The sequence below is a fragment of the Dioscorea cayenensis genome, chromosome 12, assembly GCF_009730915.1.
Source record: "Dioscorea cayenensis subsp. rotundata cultivar TDr96_F1 chromosome 12, TDr96_F1_v2_PseudoChromosome.rev07_lg8_w22 25.fasta, whole genome shotgun sequence".
NCBI lineage: Eukaryota > Viridiplantae > Streptophyta > Magnoliopsida > Dioscoreales > Dioscoreaceae > Dioscorea > Dioscorea cayenensis.
The window spans coordinates 20,877,025-20,898,044 of record NC_052482.1 but is presented as its reverse complement, the minus strand read 5'-3'; the positions used below and the strand labels follow the sequence as shown (position 1 = coordinate 20,898,044).

General features: G+C 35.4%; 4 protein-coding genes and 1 non-coding gene across 5 annotated transcripts; 4 read left to right on the top strand and 1 right to left on the bottom strand.

Moving 5' to 3' along the window:
• The first annotated feature begins 504 nt into the window (after window positions 1-504).
• On the top strand, window positions 505-5,321 carry LOC120273348 (T-complex protein 1 subunit gamma). The gene is made up of 14 exons (XM_039279973.1): window positions 505-636; window positions 848-909; window positions 1,299-1,371; window positions 1,884-1,951; window positions 2,069-2,138; window positions 2,338-2,406; window positions 2,484-2,555; window positions 2,632-2,705; window positions 3,186-3,463; window positions 3,784-4,168; window positions 4,246-4,371; window positions 4,453-4,557; window positions 4,655-4,729; window positions 4,798-5,321. Exons 1-14 carry the CDS (start codon window positions 612-614, stop codon window positions 4,987-4,989), a joined length of 1,674 nt encoding a protein of 557 aa, XP_039135907.1. The 5' UTR covers window positions 505-611; the 3' UTR covers window positions 4,990-5,321.
• A 1,298-nt stretch (window positions 5,322-6,619) lies between these two features.
• LOC120273309 lies at window positions 6,620-12,051 on the top strand. The gene is given in 9 exon segments (XM_039279932.1): window positions 6,620-6,843; window positions 7,896-7,984; window positions 8,347-8,430; window positions 8,432-8,977; window positions 8,979-10,203; window positions 10,741-10,745; window positions 10,905-11,082; window positions 11,165-11,550; window positions 11,552-12,051. Coding segments are annotated over 9 exon segments (2,889 nt in total). The 5' UTR covers window positions 6,620-6,710; the 3' UTR covers window positions 11,795-12,051.
• A 3,352-nt stretch (window positions 12,052-15,403) lies between these two features.
• LOC120273308 (protein SODIUM POTASSIUM ROOT DEFECTIVE 1-like) lies at window positions 15,404-16,652 on the top strand. The gene is made up of 4 exons (XM_039279931.1): window positions 15,404-15,494; window positions 15,857-16,095; window positions 16,180-16,255; window positions 16,348-16,652. The coding sequence occupies exons 1-4, from the start codon at window positions 15,404-15,406 to the stop codon at window positions 16,503-16,505; spliced, it is 564 nt and encodes a 187-aa protein (XP_039135865.1). The 3' UTR covers window positions 16,506-16,652.
• A 1,101-nt stretch (window positions 16,653-17,753) lies between these two features.
• On the top strand, window positions 17,754-17,827 carry TRNAR-UCG. The gene has a single exon. It is a non-coding gene; the product is annotated as a tRNA-Arg (tRNA).
• Window positions 17,828-18,470: 643 nt separating this feature from the next.
• On the bottom strand, window positions 18,471-20,233 carry LOC120273411 (60S ribosomal protein L35-like). The gene is made up of 4 exons (XM_039280042.1): window positions 20,079-20,233; window positions 19,858-19,993; window positions 19,616-19,775; window positions 18,471-18,674 (listed from the first exon to the last, which is right to left on the bottom strand). The coding sequence occupies exons 1-4, from the start codon at window positions 20,080-20,082 to the stop codon at window positions 18,654-18,656; spliced, it is 321 nt and encodes a 106-aa protein (XP_039135976.1). The 5' UTR covers window positions 20,083-20,233; the 3' UTR covers window positions 18,471-18,653.
• Window positions 20,234-21,020: the final 787 nt, after the last annotated feature.

Here is a 21,020-nt window from a genome sequence, read left to right as displayed (position 1 = left end):
TTAAAAAAATTCATTCACTTTTTATTTGTCCTAAAAACATAATTTTTAGTTCCCTCTAAATTAAATTTGGCCTCCTTCAAAAAAATTTTCGAGCTCAAAAATTGTCAAAGATATTATCAATAGAAGTTCCGTGATCATATGAATAAAAATTATATGATATAATATATTTATTGGAAGGTCAGATAAACTATACCACTCCATATATAACGATCAAATTTTATAAGTTTACATATAAAAAATAATAATATTTTTACTTTGATGGGGACCATTAATTGTCATTAATTAAAAACAAAAATCATTTATTAAAAAAATAAAAATCCTTTCCAATTTCATTTAAGCCAGCAAAGAACTAAGAGAAGCCCAATCACTGGCCCTATGGACCACTGATCATGGCCCAGACCATACTGGGCCGTGAGGTCATCCAAAACGGATTCGGGTCTACATCCATTTTTACCCGATCCGTTATCCCTCTTTGCTTTTCAAATAAATAAACGAAGATCTAGGTTGGCGAGGGTTTCAGAAAGGGTTTCATCGGCGAGTGGCAGCGCAACCAAAGTAACCATTTTCCGAGCATCCTTGCCTTGACCTCCGTCGCCGTCGACGCCGTCGCCATGCACGCCCCGGTCTTGGTTCTCAGTAAGCCATTTTCTTCTCCCCTTCTGAGCTTGTTCTTGATCTAGGGATTGTTTATTGTTTCTTTCTCTTCATACATTGGGATCAGATCGTGACGTTTTGTTGGTGCTCAGTGAGGATAAACTTGAAGTCTTTTTTATTGTTGAACTAATTTGATCTTTTCTGTTCCCATTTCATCATTGTCTGATGCGTTTGTGTTGATTTGATTGAGCAGAGGATTCTGTAAAGCGTGAATCTGGGAGCAAGGTGCAGCATGCCAACATCCAAGCTTCAAAGGTGGGTTCTTTTGCAATTGTTTTGGAAATTCCACTCGATTTTGATCGCTTGTTCTTCTTTTTGTTTTGGTTAAATGTTTGGTTTAGTTTTGCATTTTAGTGTTTATGTTCCAGTATTACGAATTAAACGAGGCTTTGTATGTGTATGTTTGTGAGCACTGCACTGGGATTAATTTCTCACTTTCAATTCGATATTGTCACAATTGTTATCTTTTTTAAAGTGGAAACTTTGATTAGTTTTTCTTTTCTTAGAGTATTTAAACAATGACTGTAATTTTCTTATACAGTTATAGTCAAAATATTATATGGCTATTTGTTGCCTGTCAGCTCTGGGACTAAATCTAGGATTTAATTTGTGTCAAACTATACTATTCTGTGTCTTTTCCACAGGCTGTGGCTGATATTATCCGCACAACATTGGGTCCTCGGTCCATGTTGAAGATGCTGCTTGATGCTGGAGGAGGTATGATATTTATTTGGCCTTTTTGGTGTCATTTTTAATGGTTTGTCAAAAAACCAAGTTCAGTGGTCACACTATTGTTTTGTTTCAGGTTTTGGTGCGGCACACATTATTTTTCCTTTTTCTTGTATTTTAGTTGTCATGATATAATTCAATTAGCAACATCATATTTTGCTTGAACCATTTTTTAAAATATAAATAATTTATTTATTTGATATAAAATTTTTCAACAAAATTTGGAATTTATAATATCATCACACATTGTGCTTTTGTATCTTTGCACACTTGTATTGAAATGTTTTGATTTGCTTGGTTATTAAATAGAACTAAGGAGCCAAATAACAGTAACCTTTGTCTTGTGTGTGATAAGCTCAATGTGGTTCCATGCTCCTCAATTTTCTTATAGGTGTTCTCAGCCACAATAACCCCATTGTTTTTAGCATCTTTTTTTTGATTTCTTTCGACTTGTCTATATTTCCCATTCTTGACATCATAAATTGTTTTTCTCTTAATAGGAATTGTGGTTACAAATGATGGAAATTGTATTCTGAGAGAGTTAGATCTTGCCCATCCAGCTGCCAAGGTATGGTGGATCACGAATGCAATATTCCACTTATTTATTATTCAATATTGAGTTCTTGTTCCATCTGTTGCTTTCTAATTCCTTTATGGTTCTAACATTTTGAATCTGAGTTGGCAGTCAATGATTGAACTTAGCCGCACTCAAGATGAAGAAGTAGGAGATGGGACAACTTCGGTCATTGTTCTTGGTATGTTTTGTACTTGTGGTTTCACATCCTCTTTAAAGTAATGGGCATCCTGTTTGGATATAGTCTTTTCTAGAACACAGTAACTATTTTTTGTAAATTTTAGAATAATGGAAGTTTAAGAAACAGACTAGTGCTAATGATGTCTATGCATGTGTTACTTATCTGAGTATTCTACTTATTGTTTGTGTGAATTTTGAAGCTGGTGAGATGCTTCATGTTGCCGAGGCCTTTATTGACAAAAATTACCATCCAACTGTTATCTGCAGAGGTAATTATTGATTAAATGAGTAATATTCTAACTGTTTGTTGGAATATACTTATAGTTCTTTTCTCGTGTGGCCTCAGCATACAATAAAGCTCTTGAGGATGCTGTTGCTGTACTAGACAAGATTGCTATGCCCATTGATGTTAACGACCGTAAGTCTACTTGTTAATCTTTTAAATGTCTATCTAAACAAGGACACTCAATTCCATGAGAATGTATGTTTGATAGGTGCCACTATGTTGGGATTGGTAAAAAGCTGCATTGGCACAAAGTTTACTGGACAGTTTGGAGACTTAATTTCTGTAAGTGTTGTCTTTTTAAATTCAATATCTTCAGTTGGTTAAAGGCTGCTCTTCATGCTGTGCTTCTTTTTCTATTGAACATCAACAGTAATTTAACTATTATAGTAAGCTTTAAGCGTCTCCCATGTGCCCATTGAATATACTGTGACAGTTTTAATTATTTTTCTATTGAGTATATTGTAGCGGTTTTAAATATTGCAGTAGTCTTCAAGGCTTTCCCCCCTTTCCCTACGGCGTTCTATTTTCATCTCTATATTAATTATTATATATAAGAAATTCCTTGTTGGTCTTGTTGTAAATTATCATCAAGTCTATGACAAGTAGAGCTTTAATCCTTGTGAACTTGGGCCTTAATTTGTTATTATGTCAAACAGAATGGCACTGAAAATTATAGATTCTGTTAGCTTTCTCATTTGCTTCCCACTAGTTGTACTTTATACTGTTGAAGCTTTGTATGACATCTATTTTAACTAATTTCAGGATCTTGCTATCGATTCTACCACAATAGTAGGTGTGGACCTTGGCCAAGGGTTACGAGAAGTAGACATTAAGAAATATATCAAAGTAGAAAAGGTTCCTGGTGGCCAGTTGGAGGATTCCAAGGTTCTTAAAGGAGTCATGATCAATAAAGATGTTGTTGCCCCTGGTAAAATGAGAAGGAAGATACTGAACCCTCGGATCATTCTTCTTGATTGTCCTCTTGAGTATAAGAAGGGAGAAAATCAAACAAATGCTGAGTTAGTAAAGGAAGAAGATTGGTAAGAATTTCTAAATTTTTAAATAACCTACTGAAATAGGAACTAGATTTCTCCTTTGGTAAATCCATGTGTGCATGTATCTTTATAAGCTCCCAAGATTTATTATGTGCCTAATGGTTTATGGTGAACCTGTGTGTTTTATGTTTTGCAAGATCCTTTATGTTGCACAAATATTTGTTTCAATGCTCTTAGATTTAGATTTCTCGTTTTCAAGTTGTCTTGGATGTAGGTTTTTTTTTCAATATTGAATTATTTTTATTGTTATATATATATATATATATATATTTGGTCTAGCACTAACAAGTGCCTCCCATTTTCAGGGAAGTTTTATTGAAGATGGAGGAAGAATATATTGAGAACCTTTGTATGCAGATATTGAAGTTCAAGCCTGACCTAGTTATTACTGAAAAAGGACTCAGTGATTTAGCATGCCATTATTTCAGCAAGGCTGGTGTTAGTGCTATTCGGAGATTGAGGAAGACTGACAATAACAGAATTGCTAAAGCATGTGGGGCTGTTGTTGTCAACAGGCCAGAGGAACTGCAAGAATCTGATGTTGGAACTGGAGCAGGGCTTTTTGAGATAAAGAAAATCGGAGATGAGTTTTTTGCATTTATTGTTGACTGCAAAGAACCGAAAGCCTGCACTGTTCTGTTGAGAGGTGCTAGCAAAGATCTTCTAAATGAAGTTGAAAGAAATTTGCAGGTAGGTCTCACATCACTTGATGTTAGATGGCACACGGATGTCATAGACTAAAGCTAATTTTTTCATTTTCTTGTCAGGATGCCATGTCTGTAGCAAGAAACATATTGAAAAACCCAAAGCTTCTTCCTGGCGGTGGTGCTACCGAGTTGACGGTATCTGCAACACTAAAACAAAAGAGTTCATCAATTGAAGGCATCGAAAAGGTTGAAACTGGTTCTTCAACTTTTATGCTATTGTTAATTAATCATACAACCTTACAGCTTGTTTCTTTGCTATTATTGTAGTGGCCATATGAAGCTGCTGCTGTGGCTTTTGAGGCCATCCCCAGAACCTTGGCCCAGAACTGTGGAGTCAATGTGATCAGGACCATGACAGCTCTTCAAGGAAAGGCAAGAAGCAGGCCATGCCCTTCCCTATTGTATTAATTGTTCATATTTATGAGATCTTTTTTTGGCTAATTTGTATCTGTCTGCGTCCTTTCTACAGCATGCAAATGGGGAAAATGCATGGGTTGGCATTGATGGGAACACTGGTGCTATCGCCGACATGAAAGAACAAAAGGTGTATATCTTCCCTATTCCTGACAACAGTCTTAGTCCTTGTTGTTTCTAAACAGTTTTCTTGTGCAGATATGGGATTCATACAGCGTAAAAGCACAAACATTCAAGACTGCCATTGAGGCTGCTTGCATGCTTCTGAGGATCGACGATATTGTTAGTGGCATAAAGAAGAAGCAGGCTCCTGGAGCCGGTCCAACTCCATCTAAACCCAAGATAGAGGAAGAAGGTGATGCCGACAATGAGCAGATGATCCCAGAGTAAAAAAAAAAAAAGAAATATGGCGCAACTAATATTGTGGTTTGCATTGCACTCTTTCATACCAAAGGATCTTCGAGAAACATGGTTGAAAATTTTGTTTGTTTGTTAGGTTTTCTCATGCTAGGACTGTTGAGAGGTTGCTTCATGTGTCTGTCTACCTCCATCTATAAAATCAACATCCTTGTTTCCTTGACCAGTGGAGGCCTTCATTGTCACAGCTAATATTATTAATTTTCATCTCACTTAATCTATGAGATATTCATGTTTGTGAGTTTGGTAAATGAGGTTGTTATTTGGAGATCTTTTCAAAGATATGTCCATGCATTCATTAACAATATGTGCATGGTTTGAGTTTTTAGATCTATCAATGAATTTGTTTGGCAGTGCTGCCCATATGCTATGAATGTGAGGTCAATGTGACTGATGACCAGACAAGTAGAATGGTCCTTTTTTGTGTATCTATTGAAAGTAGTTTGTGATGGACTTTGGCCTACCATTCCATGCTTTCCCAAACAAAGATAAGGCACTTAGGCACCCCTCACTATTCTGCATCATTTTAAGCAAATGGTATGGCTTTACAAGGAGCAAAAGGTAAGTAACTTTTAGTATTAGAAGGTTCACATCCTTACCATTATTCCTCATGATGTTTGCACTATTCCTCCAAATCACCATCCAAGATTCATGACTTTTTTCCAGGCAGCAATAAAGATTAAAATGAACCATGTTTCTAAGTCTAACTAAACCAGTTGCATTACATTGAAATGCCATTATATTCACCCATGCAAGAGGACATGATTGCAGTCATGAGATGGTTCAATTATGCCAGCCATGCCCACTTCTCTTCTGTTATGACAACAACCAAATTGTTTCATGTGTTGGCCTCTTTCTCTTCTGTCTAAACAAAACAATACTCTACTTGAATTTAAAATCTAAATAAATGGAACTATTCAAAGAAGTGCTTAAATTCTCCAAGTACAGTACAGAGCTTGAAGCTGGAAAATGAGCATTTTGAAAATGGTCCTGACTGGTGCTATAATATCAATAATAATGAAGATCAATTGTGAGTCATACAAAGTGTTCAATTAGCTCATCCTTTTTGTTTTACATCTTGTCCTTTGCTTTTCTACCGTTGTAGATAATTGAATACCTTCGCATTTGATTTTAAATTATAATAGTAATATAATAATAAATTACAAATAAACGAATTAAAAAAAAAAAAAGCGAAATCCCCTCCGCTATACGCTGTATGATTTCCCGTAAAAGGCGGAAGAAAGAGTGCCACGTGTCCGAGTCGGATCAGTTTAAAACCCGGTATTAACTCGGCCGGGAATGGTCAACATCACGTCCCGCTCTTCGCGTCCAAGTGCAATCTCTTCAAGCCCAGGCCCCAGCCCAGTTTTGAAATTTAAATCCATTCCTTAGTTTCCGCTTCACCTTATACCCCCTCTTGACTAAACTGTACCATCTACGTGGCATTCTCTCTCTGGAGGGCTTTTTATCCTTCTCAATATTCAATGATCTCCACGTGTCAACTCTGACCTCGATTAACGTACTCTCGAGAAGTGCAATGTTCCATTCTAAAAGCTCCAACAGAGACGCAAAGAGAAGCATTTAATACCTTCTTCTCCGCCAAACTCCGAGCTTTCGCTCTCGCTCGCGCGCGCCGGAGCTCCAGATCGCTCAGCTCGCCGCCGGGTGAGGATACTGGATTTGGACCTGAAGAGATGGAGAGAGGTGGGTCGAGAGGCAGGGAGAGGAGTGGGTCACGACTGGTGGGCACTGGTGCTGCGAGGAAGGGGATCGCTTCTCCGGTGCCCAAGCCTGTCGGCCGTGGTCTCGATCGAGGTAGAGGAGAAGGTTGTGACCAATGCCTCTTGTTTTTTTTTATTTTTTATTTTTATCTTGTAATGGTTTTGATTAAGCTGTGTAATTCCTGTTCGTTTTTATCCTTCTCTGTTACAATCTCTCTGATTTTAGGGTTTGTGGCAGTGATGAGTAGCAGCTGTGAGGGAATTCTAGGTTTTAGAGTTGAGTATTTGCTTGGTTAAGCTTGCTGTGAGCTTAATTGTTGGGTTTCGAGAATGCTGTGGTGGATCTTTGAGCTTCTTTGAGCGCTGTATTAATGGAGGAAAATTAGGTGTTTGGTCTGGAGAGTTGAGAGGGGTTTCTGTTGTATAGACAATTAGGTAGACAGATAATAAGTGCTCTTCTTATTGCTCGCATGATGTTTGGCGTGCTTGTTTTCTTGTCTACGTTGCTAAAGTTTATATGACGTGCTATTTTTAATAATTCAACCTCACATGCTGTTTCATTCTTGTTGTATATATTGTAGTATTCTTGTTTTGACCTTGATATTCTAAAAATCTCATTATATTAGTGTGCTCTCAGTAGCAAAATTCCTTGCTTGTGTGTGTGTGTGTGTGTGAAATCTATAAGATAGTGTTTTTGAGTGGAATTTCCAGTTTATTCTATTGGAGCTGTTCTGCAGTGTCCGTGATATTTCATGTTCACTCTTGGTGGTCGAGGTAATGCCCTGTTTTCGACATGACTATTCTGCCATGTTGAATTATGCTTGCTGTTCCAGGAGTAGATCTGTTTGGTTTACTGGGCATTAGTGAAGATAAATTACCCACCTGAAACCTTGTTAATTTCAAAAAGTGCTCTTCACTCATATATTCACATTGCCTGATTGTTCTTTGTAGCTTTTATTTGGTTAACACAATTGTATATTCTAGGCTTTTCTTCTTATTCATCACATGTTGCTTTTCAATATGTCAAATTACTTTCCTTTTTAACCATTCTTGTTCATTCTACAAAAAATAATTGTACATGACTTTCTTTATGGTATAACTACTTAGAGCTCTGGATTTTATTGTACTTCCTCTAATGATATAAGAGGATCATTTCAGGCAATGGTCTGTTCAGGAAGGGACTATATTCCTCAAAGATGGCAGTTGATTCTGACTGTGGTGATGACTTTCCTGATGAAAAAAATTCTGTAAGTCTGCTTTTAAGACTGTTGCGTTAGAGTGAAGTGTATTCCGTCGTGATTTCTAACATTTTGGCAGTTTGCATAATGTTTTTGTGTGTGGAACAATTGCATTCCTTCATTAAGAAATGGTGTTTATTTTCGGTTTATTCATTGTTCAAGTTATGGCCTCAATGAGATTCTTGGAGTGGTGATATATTTTGAATTCTTTGCATTATTGCTATAAAAAGTATGACCTAAATGAGGTCATCAACTTAACACACTGGAAATTATTACTGCAGTGAGCCTGCATTACTCAAAAGTTTTTTCAGTTTGTTTGTGTGGCTTTGGTGGCTAAGATTAACTTATTCTTATATGTTTTCATTTGTTAGATTGGCCTTGGATATAGACAAAATCCTTGCAAGACCGTCAGCGGAACACCAATTAAGACACTTATAAATGAAGAGATGTCAAATAGAATTGGAAATTAGGCGGCCTACACCAAGTTTGGTTGCAAGATTAATGGGTCTCGACTCCTTGCCTTCTTCCAAGGTTGCCAATAAACCACGTGATAGGATGGAAAGTTGCTTTTCACATGTATCATCTGTGGGATATCAAGGGAAGCGTGCAACCTGTGAAGAGCATTTGTTTCAGAAGTCCATTGATGAGAATCAGGATTTTAAAGATGTTTTTGAAATTGTTGAAATGAAGAAATCTGAAGAGAGCAAGCACCAGTCAGTTCAAAAGGTAATATCAAGCTCACAAAGAAGTGAGACTGATGTTGCCTTCATTAGGCAGAAGTTTATGGATGCGAAGCGCCTCTCGACTAATGAATCACTTCGGCAGTCCAAAGAATTTGATGATGCATTGGAAGTCTTAGATAGCAATAAGGATCTTTTTCTGAAATTCCTTCAAGAACCAAACTCCTTATTCTCTAAACATCTACAGGGCTTGAAGTGTGCTTCACCCCCTCCTCATGCCGGTCATATCACAATATTAAAATCAGCTAATGGAACCAAACACAGAAACATCGAAAGTACATCTTGAATCAGAGATGAATACTGATAGACGCAGTCATATGCAAAATGGAGATGCTGCTTACTTAAGGAGACCTGGTCCTGGTTTGATGAATCACTCTATCAGAGAGCACGGTTCTCCTCTTGCACATAAGTTGTCCACGTCAGACTATGTCGGGAGAAATGAAGTCTGCTCACATGGCACGAGGATTGTTGTTCTAAAACCTAGTCTTGAGATGACACAAAACAAAGCAAGAAACCTTCTTCTGCCAAGATCAACTGATGATATTCAGTTTGGCCACAAAAGACAAAGGGAAGCGCGGAGGGTTGGTATCCAGGAATTACATTCAGAAGGAAGAGCCCGGCAGAGGTCATCTGATAATGTAGAAGTTATACGTCATAGGACTAAGGGTTCAAGAGAAATTGCACGAGAGATTACAGAACAAATGAGGCACAATATGAGTAATAGTCGCAAGAATGTTGCAAACTCACGATCCAATTCAAATAACAGAGAGGAGAGGCCACGCCGCAGATGTGAAGTAGTTAAGCCTGAGGCATATCAGTGGAGTCCCGGTCACTTTCATTACATGGACAATGACACTGCAAGCTCCTCATCATCTAATTCAATTGAAACATCTGTGACCAGGGAGGCCAGGAAGCGTTTGTCTGAACGATGGAAAATAACCAAGCGGTCTCAACAAGTGGGAATTATGCAAAAACCTCCTGGTACTTTGGGAGAAATGCTTTCTCTCCCTGACAGAGAAATGCCAATTAAACCTAGGTTCATTATTCAGAGAGATAAAAAGCTGGCAAAGTATGAAGTGATTGAGAGAGAAGGTAGCCCTTCTGGTATCAGCAGCAAAGATGGGTGGAAAGAAGGTTGCTCCAGAAAGTTAGAAAGGTCCGTCTCTCTCCCAAATTCTACTACTTTTGGAATTCCAAAACTGAGTGGCACGCACAAAGCTGCTAACCATGGCGGCTGCTATTTGCTTAAAGATGTGCTCAACTTGGAATCTGATGATTGTTCAGAGGAAAACAATAATCGGAAGATATTTTCTTCTCGTAGAGGCCTCAAATATCGAAGAAATAAACCCCCTCAACTTGATTCTTTTGAAGCGGAAAGTGTAGTACTGAAAAAAGAGATCCATGTAAACAAATTACCAAAAGATAATGTTGATGCGACCCTTATATCTGAACCCTTTGATGACCCAGTTCCCAACGAAAGGACACCCGGTTGGTGATTTTCTTGCTCCTCTAACAGATTTATCTTCCTTAGTAGCTAATGAAGAATTGATGAATAAGCCAAATTCATGTGAAGTGCTTAAGGAAGATTTTTCCAGCCTTGAGTCAGAATGACATCAAGAAAGAGGTCTGTTTTCAGAATCCACAAAAATTTTTCCATACCATATGTTTAACATTTATGTGCAAGGAATTCATTGTTAAGTAAACATGACAAATCTTGTATTACTTTGTCTCTTCCCTTTCTTATTTAATTAGTTACATGTTGGTATATTTTCATTAGAACGCTATCATGATAGAGGTTTGTTTTAGAATCCACGAGGATATTTTAGTGGTGTATGCTAGCACTTCTGTCCAAGGAATGTATAACTGAGGAATTATACCATCCTAGGATTAGCTAGTCTCTTTCCTTTTTAGCTTCTTGTTTGATTGAATTCCCTCCAATTGTCCTTTCCTTCATAGTCTTTGTCCTAAATTACAAAAGGCATGCCATAACTTCATAATTTAATGATGGTGTATAACTCTGACCAGTGGCTGTCTGTTGCTCTTTTACTCCAATTCTCATGCAAAAATACATTAGCAGTTTGCAGATTTTGTTTTGATTGAAAATAAGAAATAAATTGTCTATTACAACCAATATTTCTGATCAATCAGTAATCTTTTACTTTATCTCAAATCATGATATGCTTCTCCAGGAAACATCTTACCATCAAACAGGCTCCGTTCTTGTTTCTGATCATAACTTAACTGAATTTGGCTCTCCTGTAAGCTCCAAGGAAGCTGAACAACCTAGTCCAGTCTCTGTTCTAGAGTGCCCATCTGAAGAGATTTCCAGTTCTGGATGCTTTGAGAGTGTCAGTGCAGATCTTAAGGGTAAGTGAAACATCCATTCTATATGTTTACTTTCTCACTGGTAAATCTACTCATGTGTGACATTTTAACATTCTTGATGCAGAGCTGCGAATGCAACTTCGACTTCTTAAGTTGGAGTCATCAGATCCTTATGCCAATGAATTAGAGATAAATTTTAGTGACGCCGAAAATGAACAGTATCACCCTCTTACAGAGACGGCAGAGATTTTGTTAGCTTTTGAAGATGAAGGTGACAGGGACTTCTCATACCTGCTTGATGTACTCAGTGATTTGGGTGTTCATGAAGCTGAATGGGATGGACTATCCAATACGTTTTATATGAGAGAATATCCAGTATGCTCAAATGCTTTTGATAGCCTTGAGAAGAAGTACCGCAATGTCAAGTCATGGTCAAGATCTGAAAGGAAGCTGCTGTTTGATCTTATAAATTTAGTTTTATCCGAGATCGTCGAACAAATCAAAAATCCAACACGCATGGGTAAAACCAAGGAGACTAATTGGACCTATGTGCTCCCATGATTGTCTAGTTGAAAAGGTATGGCAAATGGTGGTGAAGTATCGAAAGGAATCAGAGAGCAAATTAGACGAAGTTCTTGAACTAAAGTATTTAAATTTGGTAGAAGGTGTTGATATTGTTGGGATAGAGATAGAAAGTATGTTAAAAGATGAACTTTTGGAAGAACTCATCTTTGATTTAATGCTTGCAGGGTAGTCCCTAGCAAAAACTATGTCAAAACAAGTTCGTCGATCCACTCGAAGTGGTCCTTTAACTGCAGATAAAGTTCTTGCTTTTTTGATGGGCCATTGTTTCAAGTTGAGAGTTTTTGCAATGTCTTTGTAATTTCTGCGGCTCCGCATTATTGTCTCATCGATGTAATACATAACGAAATATTGATCAGTGAATGTGCAAGATCAAAGTGAAGCTTGCAAAATCTATTCCAGTGAATACAAGTATCATTTTTTTTTTCAGTTGAAGTTTAGGATTCAATTGTTTGGAAGTTAACTATGAATATCATTAAATTCACAATCTTATATATATATATGTATATATGATATATAAGAATTCTCAAAACTAGGCTGAATCACTTGACCCCATGCCTGAAATATCAAATAAAGTTTATCCAAAGAACACAATGATTACCACCCTCATTCCCTCTGGATCAGGCCTGATACCATAAGCATGCCTTGCTTTCCATCATGATCCTCCTCTCTCTTCTGTCTACCTAATTTTAAGAATATTTAAAAATAGAAAAGAAGAGGAAGAAGAAGAAGGAAACAAAGCTTCTTATTTTTAAAACTATATTTTTTTTTCCCCTTTCAACTTTACTTTAAAAAAAAGGGGAACAAATTAATTTAATTGCATACACTAAACAATTTTGTCAAAAGGATTGGCCCAGCCAATGCATACAAAAGAATACTTTTTCCCTTATCATTCAGTGCCAAACCAAACTCTAGCTTTTTCTATGGTCTTCATCAGTGGTTTAATATGGTGCTTAGAATGTGACTCTTCTACTTCTTTATTAATCTTTTATTTATTTTATTTCCTTTTTCCAAAGTGGGTGGCTTGAGGACATTAATCATGGCAGGTGGTTGAGTCTTAATACTCCTTACTTATTAAACATTAGATAATGCAAAGGATGATTTATATATATATATAACTTCAAGATATGAAGGAGATACATGACAATGAAGTGTTGGATTGGATTTACTGACTTTGTAAGTGTGAAGATATAGTTTGTTTCAAACCATTTTTTGAAAGGAAAAAAAAAAGGAAATAAAAGAGAATCTGATTCTTTTCTTTGCTTGTGGAGGAGAGAATCCAATATAATTAAGAAAGTGGTGTCCTTTCTTCCTCTCATTTAAGTAACCATTTTAGATAAAAACAAAAGTATTCGGTTTTTTTTTTTTAAAATTCAAGAAGCATATACACTTCCATTTTTTTTAATAAAAAATAGTTAAATCACATTTCATTAAGAAAAAAATAAAAATTAAATAATCAGGATAGACAAACAGTAAAATTTGAAGAAAAAAAAGAAGAAAAAAGATCATCATATATAAATGAAAAGTATCCCTACAAAATGGCAAAGAGATACTAGGGGGAAAGAGAGATAATACTTTTATACTTTTGGATAAATGGTTTAATAATGTATATTAATTGATTCAAAGTGAATTCAAGTGTTCTTGGATGTCATTGATGAGATCTTAAGGGAGTCACATGCATGGTTCAAAAGTCTGAAAAACCTGAGAGAGTGAAGTTGGCACTTGGCAGGGAGACCATCTTTTTTGGTGGGTGTTTTAATTTCTAAAGAATAGTAAGAAGTAGTACATGATGGCCAGGCAGAGGCTCACACAAACACACAATAAAAACACTAGAACAGAGACTAGGAAGTAGGAAGTAAGAAGAGAGGAGTGTGATGGGGCTTTGGCTCTGTTAAAGGGCCTGCATGCTTCTTTTAAAGACTTCTAAATATGGTACGGTTCAAGACCAAAAGCCTTCTTCATTCAGCACTCCTTGTTCTTACTTAACCGACATTTCGTCTTCTTTATCTCATCTTGTACCTTTTATATTTAATTACATATATATATATATATCATTGGTTTATTTTTGTTATATGTGTTTTGAATTTAAATTTGACTTAAATATAGTTTAAGTGGAGAAAAAAATTGAGAGAAAAACGAGTAGTTATAATAAGTATCATGTTGAGTAATATTAAAAAAAAACAAAACAAACAAACAGATATAAACATTATGTTATGGCTAGCTGGCTTTAACTCTAAATTGCATATATAATTGTAGAAGTTTTTTTATTTTAGTTCATAATCACCCCACGTGTCAAGGATGTGCATAAACACAGAGTTAATATCTCAATGCATATGTACTCTCACCTTATATGACTTAAGATTTGAACCAGTTTTCATGACATAACACAAGTACTTTACATGAGGAAGCTGGTGTTAATAAATTAAGAGGTCGTTGGCCATCAACTTTTAATTTTACAGCATTGTAAGTTTTTTTAGTAATTTGGATAAACCATGAACTTAAGTTGTGTTTAAAGGAGTCAAACTCTTAATCTTCTACATGCGGGAGGATAATGAGCCACCATTCTTCTCATGCCTAGGTGGTGTATAGTGAGGTGTTATTAATAATTACATATGCTTCAAATGTTCTCTTTCCTTCTATTTTATCCTGTTGAAATTGTAAACTATAAGCCAAAATTTGAGATCAAGGAGTACACATACAAAACCATTAGGAATGTTTTGTGAGGCCACAACCTCCTATAAAACAAAACAAAACACTACACAGCCCTGACCACAATGTAAGGTACTAGTGATTCTCTTGAAATTTGAGTAAATTGAATTTTATTTTATTTCTAAGATGTGTTAAAATAAAAATTTAAACATAAAAACTCTAATTGTTAAACAGAAATTGTTCTGTTGTTGTGACATTTCTTTAATGAAATGTTGCAGCCGTTTGGCCGCTCCCACCCGCATTTTGTGTACCTAAAAGTGCCTCTTGTCCAAAGCAAACAAATTACTTTATTGAATTCCCTGACTCACTCATCAAAGAATAACTTGGAATACTAAACAATTTACCATCCCATTTACACCATTTTGTAAAAATAATACCCTTTTATCCTATTCTTTTGCATTTAAACTTGTATATTATTTATTTTATATTATTTTATAAGGTGGATAAATCATTACATGTATTAGTATCTGTATGAGAGTCAAATATTTTAACCCTCAACTATTGAGATAGTGATTATTTTAGTTACTCAAATAAAAAATATTTATAATTATCTACTTTGAATTTTTTTTTTATTCAACATGGATTCATGCACATAATATGCTACATATATTCATCTAGTTTAGAATATAGTTTATTATTGATGAAAAAATTTAAAACAATACTCTAATGTACCAATATCAAAATTGCTTCTAGCATTATAAACTAGGTCAACCGTCAACAAACCATGCCTATCACATACTTCAATACTTTGGGCTTCCCAAATATACTTCAATACTTTAATAGTCACATACTACTTTAAAAACTATATATATATATATAATTTATTAATTGGTTAACAAGTGGAGTGTGCTCTTGTGGCCCTCATAAAACTTGAGGACCTAATGATAAACACATAAATGTATATATAAAATCATACCATATCCATTCTATACAAAATTATTCATATATATATATATATATATATTTTCTTTTTTGATAAATAGACGACAATGACTGCATTTAAAGGGTAAGTCGGGCGATGTCATGCGTGTGGGAGCGAGAGCTCAAAGGCCCGACCTCACGTCGCCTTACGATGGACATGGGATTTGATCTTGAGTCACTCCCCAAACGCAACAGCCCTACTGCAGTGATCCCGGATGCAAATCGCCCTAAAAGGTGCATTGGTATATATATATATATATATACTACACTTAAACATTCATTCATATGAAAAACAAAATATAATAAATAGAAAATAACATCTCATCTCACCTCACTCACAAGCCTCTCACTTTAAAAGCATACCAAAGACTTCACTCAAGTTGCATGCTATAGTTATCATCTTCATCATCATCACTAGTTCAACCTCTTTTTCCTCATGGCCTCTCTCATCTTCAAAGAACTCAAAGGAGTGAGCTTCTCTTGTGCCTCTCCAACCTCCACAGCCATCTGCACAAACTTCGACCACCGTTCGATGGTTCGTTCGAGCAGTGGCCGAGCCATTGATCGGCACAGCCCTCATCTTAGAGACTATAGAAGATCTAAGTCCATTGCTCAATTATACCATCATCATCATCATCATCATCATCAAAACCAAGAACTTCTTCTTCTTCTTCTTCTTCTTATAACCATAAGAAACAAACCAGTTTGATTAGCCCACCTGGTTCTTCTCGCTATCTTTTGGATGATAAAGCCTTCTTTAATGTCTTCCCTGATTCTAATCCTCCTCCTCCTTTGAGAGCTTCTCTTCTTAGACCTTCTTCTTCTTCTAGACAACAAGATCAGGTTCTTTGTTTTTCTTTCTTTATATATATATATATATATATATATGTTTTGGTTATTTAATTAAGTGATTTTATTAATTGTTAGGAGGTGGTATTGAGGGTGTCTTTGCATTGCAAAGGATGTGAAGGAAAAGTTAGAAGACATATATCCAAGATGGAAGGTATGTACTATGGATTAATTATTATTATTATTAATATATAGTAATTTTGTATTTGATTAATTTGGTAAATATGGATATGAATATGTATGTAGGGGTGAGATCATTTAGTATAGATTTGGCGGAGAAAAAAGTGACGGTGATCGGAGATGTAACGCCGTTGGGAGTACTGAATAGTGTTTCTAAGGTTAAGAATGCACAGTTCTGGCCTTCAGGAACTACATCACCAGCAAGAGCATCAGCTTCATTTTAAGTTATATATATATATATATATATATATTGTGATCATGTCTTTTGTATGATGTTATTTTGAGTGTTTTATTTTATGTATAATAAAAAAAAAAAAGAAAAAAAAAATGGAGATGTGGATCTTTGTTGGGTTAATGAATGTTTTTTTATCTTTATTGTTGAATGAAAGTTAAGAAGTGGGAAGGAACAGAGTGTGTTTTAAATTTAATGTATGGGTGATCACAACTTCCAACTGTTTGTCTTGAATGAGCTTTAACTCTATATACCTTTCTTTCTCTTTTTCTATCAGACATTTAGACCTTTGATTTTTGGAATGCATATTATATAAACATCCAGGTGTGGACCTCTGTCTTTTTAGCATATTCATGTGATGTGAGGAATCCAAAGATACATCCACTGTATATATGAAATAAAAAGATGAATTATATATTATTAGAAATATAAAATTACAAAGAAGAAGAATGAAGAAAAAGTTATAAGACTAGACATAAAAGTGGGATTACCAAGAAATTGAATCAATAAGTAGTAAAGTGTTGGCTGTTATTTTATTTAAAACTATTTTTTTAAATGGATAAACCATATTGCATTGATAAAAAAATAAAGGGAGGAAAAAGGTGGATAAATTATTTTTCACTAAGAGAAAATCATTGAACTAGCTATATGCATAATTCTCTTAAATTTTAGTTGTTTGATCTAAATCTTTTCAAAACAAAGGGAGGAATTTGGTTGATAATTAGAGGTTTAATTATAGAGAAAGAATTGGTTGAAGTATAGAGTTATTCTATTAATTTATAATAATTTTTTTAATATTAAAAAAAGAGCTAATTTTTCTGATAAAAAAATCCAAAGATGATTATCCAAAAAGTTTGTCTTTAATCTCAATTCAAAGACAAAAGAATAAGAAGGATCAGGAAGAAATGAAGTTTAGTGGGAAAGAATTGAGGAATAAGATTAAGTTAATGAAAAAACCATCAACCTAATGCTAGTTAAGTTGTAATATGGCCTATTGAAGAATAATTAAGGTTTAAAAGCTAAGTATCATTACCTTTAGAATAATCATTTAGGTTAAAAAGATGAGCATAATGAGATATCTTGTTCATAAATCAGGGAAGACTAACTAATAAACTTGCAATATATTTAACTTCATTCCTACACTAAACTGCTATTAAAAATACACCAAACAAAACTTTTGAGTAAATCTTTTCAAATATAATATGTATAAGAAAATAAATTCTCGACTTAATAACAAAATGACCGCATAGCGCAGTGGATTAGCGCGTCTGACTTCGGATCAGAAGGTCGTGGGTTCGACTCCCACTGTGGTCGAAATTTATCCCTGTTAATTTTATGAATTTTTTTTTTAAAAAAAAATTTAATAGTAAACTCTTATCCCTTATCTGAGTGTTTTTAGTTTTTACACATTAGCAATGAAAAAGTTCAAATTTGATTAAAAAAAAGGCCCAAACTGTCTAGACAAAAGGGGAAAAACAAACACAATCAGAATATATATATATATATTTTTATATTTTAACAGTCAAACATTATATTATTCGTATTCCTTTAATATATATACATAAAAAAACCCAGCCCTACTTTCTTCCATTCCAGCTGAAGAACAGCTTCCATCAAAGATCATATAAGTTCTAGTACAAAATAATTTACATGCCCTTGATGGTAATTTATACACCTAAATACATACAAGAAAACTATAAATACTTCCCATACTGATAGGAAAAATAAAAAACCATTCTAATAAGTATAAATTAAGCGCTTTTTCATAAGTGAATCCATTGTTTATAGAGAACATTAGAGAAAACATTAGGCACTCGTCATCTGATAACTGTATGTCAAAAGTCCGCAACAGACAGTCACATGAAGAGAAGTTAGAGAACCAGCTTGAGCCAAGCATATAATGCCACCAATTCTCTGATATTTTCCGTTTTGAATGTCCTCAAAATGATATTTCAAGTAGAAAAATGAACTCAAAGGGTAATTATCAAGATTTAATAGTCCAAATGCAATTCATCCGGATGAAAAAACAATGTCAAAGCCTTATATACCAGTTTCAGAGACAACACAAAATCTAAGGACACAATAACTCTAGGCCTTGATGGCATATTTCCTCATTGGGTAATACATTTCCCTTTTCTTTTCACGCTGTCTTCAAAGATTCCTGTATGCCAGTGAAATACATGGATTACATACATTTGTAACTTGAAACAAAGGAAATGTCTGCATAATAAAACTTAACCAATCAAAACATGCTATCTCCAATTGTTACAAGTGAAAGTCCACACTCAAGCATTTAAATTAATACCAAAAGCATGATAACCATTTCTCGATAAAATCATGTCATAAAATGTAACTAACATAAACAGTCACACCCAATGTTTTGGGCACACAATTCCCCTGATTTCTTGAAGGTAATAGTTTAAAGTTTGACAACTGAAATTCATTGCTCCAAACAATAAACATGGGATTTTCATTGAAAAACTTGTTACTGCAGCTCTTAACACCTTTCAATTTGCTCTTCAGGAAGGATCAAGATGTTCTATGTCACTATTCCATTATATTCAGCCAGAAATCTACTTGTCAAAGTGCCTATCACTTCCCACTCAGTCTAAGAACCCTATAGAATGGAAGCATGGACGGTTTTAAACAGCAGTTACCCTACACTATCATAGAAACATTTTTTACCTGCTCACTTGCCAAACAAAACAACAACTTTACCAGTCTTAGAAGAGGATACATTGAACATAGGAAAATTAAGTGTTTCACCTCAAGCTGTTATCCAAGACAATACAGTCAAGATCTTATAAGCACAGAGATGGTAGCATAAATGAACTAAACATTCAGAAAACAAATTGTATACATTTAATTATGTATTTAACTTTTTAGCAAATACAATACTAAGTGGTGGATCAATACTGGATTAGTCAAAATTTCTTATCTAAAATTAAGAAGATGTAACTTCTCAAATAACATCTGACAACTCTGGCTACAAACAAGCACTGATCAATACATTATCAAGAAAACATTTTTTTTTTTTTAAGCTTAAAAACAATAATTTTAGAATGCAAACAGCAAAGAAGAAAGAGAGAGCGAATAGGAGACCTGGTGCTTGGTAAGTCGGCGTCTAATGGCGCGAGTTTTCTTGGGGCGGAGATCAAGAGGAAGGAGCTTCTTCTTCTTCTTGTAGACCTCTCTCAAAGCCGCCTTCTGCTTCTGTGAAATCATAGTTAGCACTTGAGCTATGGACAAACGCACCACTTTTCTGAAGCATTTCATCAAACACATGATGGATTAGAATCAATAGCTGAAAAATGCTGGCAATCTCAGAGTAGAGAAAGACGTACATCTTAGAGAGCTTGTTGGGGGCGCCGCCGGTGACCTTGGCGACACGGAGGAGGGAGAGCTCCGTCTTGAGGTCCTTCAGTTGGTTCAAAAGGTCGGATTTTGGCTTCCCACGCAATTCATGGACCTTGATTCTCGCTGCAAATGCAAAATGGAAGAGATAAAAGGAGATGAGTATTGGATCAGGGGAAGATGAACTGCGAGATTGAGATCGAATTCTTACCCATCAGAAGAGCAGCTGCAATCCACCAACCTCGCCGCCGCAAGAGAGAGGAGATTGAAACCCTAGTAAGAGCCGGCGGCGGGATTCGAGAACGAAGGCTTTGAAATCGAGTTTTAATATATAATATGGTTTAAAATTTTAATTAATAATGATTAAGAAATTTTATTTGAAGTTTATTTTCTTGTTAAACACCGCCAAAATTTCCAATAAACAACCACACAATGGATTATCACATTCATGAGTGAGCGTTAACCTACTATTTTTGATAAAAGTGGATAAAACCACAAATTTATTGAAAAATAAAACAAAAGCGAAAAAGAAAGTAGAAGATGAAAACTCTCACCGGAGGTGAGGCATAAAGTACTACATGAAAACATAACAAGGAAAACAAAGAACGAGAAGATAAAACAGCTATGAAGACGAAAGCCACCAACAGGGGGTACAGGTCAACAGAGCTGACAGTGAAGAACTCTACTCTAGAGCAGGATTAGGATCTGAATCGCCAGAAATGTTGGATTCCCTTGCGCTGATGAAGTTGATTGAGCGCTTGATTTTTCGAGTAGCTACGACCAAAAGACTCGCGTTGGTTAACATCGGTCACGAAAAACCGTGAAAGTAGCATATTAGCAATTTTAACCATTAAAGAGTGAGCGGGGAGCCGCAGACAATTGAAAAAAATGCGATTGTTACGCCTCAGCCCAAATATTCCAAATAATAGCTCTAACACAAAGGTCCCAAAGAGGTTGGCATTGAGGTTGAATGGAAGTGATCCAAGTGGTCCAAATCTTGAAAAGGAAGTTGGAATGGAGTGTATTTCAAAAAAATTTGTGAGAAAAAGGACCAGATACGTGAAGTGTATACTGCAGTCTATGAAAAAGATGTTCTATTGTCTCGGAGGCTCTATGGCAAAAGTACGCAAGTATCCATTGTATTTTGAAAGTT